The 1,886-nt window shown below is 38.7% G+C and overlaps 2 protein-coding genes across 4 annotated transcripts in view; one reads left to right on the forward strand and one right to left on the reverse strand.

The window, feature by feature from the left end:
* Window positions 1-1,321, forward strand: part of LOC106807056 (serine/threonine-protein kinase VRK1-like) — a 21,147-nt gene extending 19,826 nt beyond the window's left edge. The window contains exon 9 of the mRNA XM_014809283.1: window positions 192-1,321. Within this exon, the coding sequence (XP_014664769.1) occupies window positions 192-427 (236 nt within the window). The 3' untranslated portion in view covers window positions 428-1,321. The remainder of the gene's footprint in view (window positions 1-191) is intronic.
* LOC106807066 (E3 ubiquitin-protein ligase FANCL-like) overlaps window positions 1-1,886 on the reverse strand; it is a 28,967-nt gene that overhangs the window by 406 nt on the left and 26,675 nt on the right. Inside the window, exon 12 of one of the 3 annotated variants that reach the window (XM_014809293.1) lies at window positions 778-1,536. The exons of 1 other annotated variant lie outside the window; for it this stretch is intronic. In XM_014809293.1, the coding sequence (XP_014664779.1) occupies window positions 1,450-1,536 (87 nt within the window). In that variant the 3' untranslated portion in view covers window positions 778-1,449. Of the gene's footprint in view, window positions 1-777; window positions 1,537-1,886 lie in introns of those variants that run through there. One more of the 3 variants, XM_014809295.1, reaches the window with a different exon arrangement.

Consider the following 1,886-nt stretch of genomic DNA (forward strand, 5'->3'; position numbering starts at 1 on the left):
GCAGAATTTTCAGGGAGTCACACGGACTCCTGCATATGTCAAATCAGGGAGTATTTGACTCGTTAATTTCGCACCCTGCAATATAGTGCATGACAAATCGAAATCAGCTTTAATTGTTCTCTCTCCACGTATTCACATTTTTTATTATGAAGTCTCCAACAGATCAATGACAAAGGTTATTTTCCTAATAGCACAAAAGCTGAAGACCAAGGCCAGGAAGCAAATCGGAAAGGGGACAAATAAAGTGATTAAGCCTGGAGGATCGCCAAAGCATGGACACATCCAACTTAAATATGCGTGGGGACCACCGCTTCCCAATGCTACACCCGCTTTGTCAAGTGCAACGCGCAACTCGGTAGCTAAACCTGCGCCGAAGCGTAAAGGTGGTAAGATAAAAATTAACCAGTGCAGTCCTGAGCTGTTTTGAACGGAATAGTTGAATAGGAGAAAGTGTAGAAAACAACTTGGTTAAAGAACTAGCAAGAAGTGGTATATCCATATGGAATCTAATTATGAGATATTATTCATTTAGTGTAGGTGTTTAGATCTAACACCAAGTGAGACAGGACAGTGCGGTGGATGGGTAAAGGTGTTTAGTTGGTGTAGGGACACCAGTTCCACGTGTCAGATAGTTACCACCTGATACTTATTTTAATTCATGTATTTAGACGCTGAAGCCTGCGTGGCTAGATAACAGTCTATGCTGCAAGTAAAAATGATAATTAAAAAATCCTTATTCTTCTTCTAGCCATTTCATTCACATTTTCATGTTATTAGCTATCGTAATTATAACGAGTTTATCATTTGCTCCATAACGATGTAGCAAACACTCACTCTACTGTGTAGCAAACCTACCGTTTTCATAGACGACTTGTAAGGAAAGGTCATATTTGAAGAATTGATGTTACCAAGTGATAATATTCTACGAATGGATAATAGGAAATGATATTCTAATATTCTACGACGTATATCATTGATGGTCCGGTGTTGTGTGTGACGGTGGCTGGTTCTGTCAGTAAATAGTGCTGGCGATTCTTGCTTTCAGGATCTCGCTTATTGTTGTCGTAAAATAATATTTCTTCATTGCACATGTAAATACTTGTTGTGAATTGTCTAGTTACACGTAATACAGTAATAAGGTATAATGATCGCAAATGGAATAGTAATTGGTGGCAATTACTGAAATTTTGCTTTTCTTATTGCACATCTTTGCTCCACTATGCTGTGTTTTCTTTATTGTTAATACTATTATATTGTATATTTAGATGTTATTATTGCAGGCATCTATATTTAGTAAATAACAATTATATTTAAAACAAAATGCTGTTTGATTTACTCATGCATATTACAAAATCGGTAGAAATACTCGCATCACTCTGCTCCGCCGCAGGCGCCGCCTATAGCCAGAGGGCTATAGTTCTAGAGCTAGTGCATGCACTACAATATGGGCTACATGTTATTTACCTTACTGCAATATGGACATTCACCAAAAATGGTGTTGAAATTCTGGCGACTTGTTGCTACAGATCTCCGCCACTTAATCTATAAAAAAATTTAATAATATCAAGAGTAACACACAATGAAATGAGAAATAGTGATGAATAACATTTAATATGTATATATCAATGGTATTACTGTGTTATTTACAAAACATGGGAGTTGAGCGCCACCAAGAGCTGCTGCCACGCGCAGACATCAGCTGTATAGCATGAATGATTGAAGAAGGTGGAACAGTAACGGTAAAGGGCAAAAACAATGAAGGCAACAAAACGTAACTAGACAGAGGGCACTCACGGAGAGTGCATACCTCCGCCAGCATGTAACATGTATCACAGTATGTGTTACGAGCTGGCTCGCCGCTCGCTGCTGGCTGCTGCTGACTGACT

Source organism: Priapulus caudatus, unplaced genomic scaffold, assembly GCF_000485595.1.
Source record: "Priapulus caudatus unplaced genomic scaffold, Priapulus_caudatus-5.0.1 Scaffold193, whole genome shotgun sequence".
Taxonomy (NCBI): domain Eukaryota; kingdom Metazoa; phylum Priapulida; class Priapulimorpha; order Priapulimorphida; family Priapulidae; genus Priapulus; species Priapulus caudatus.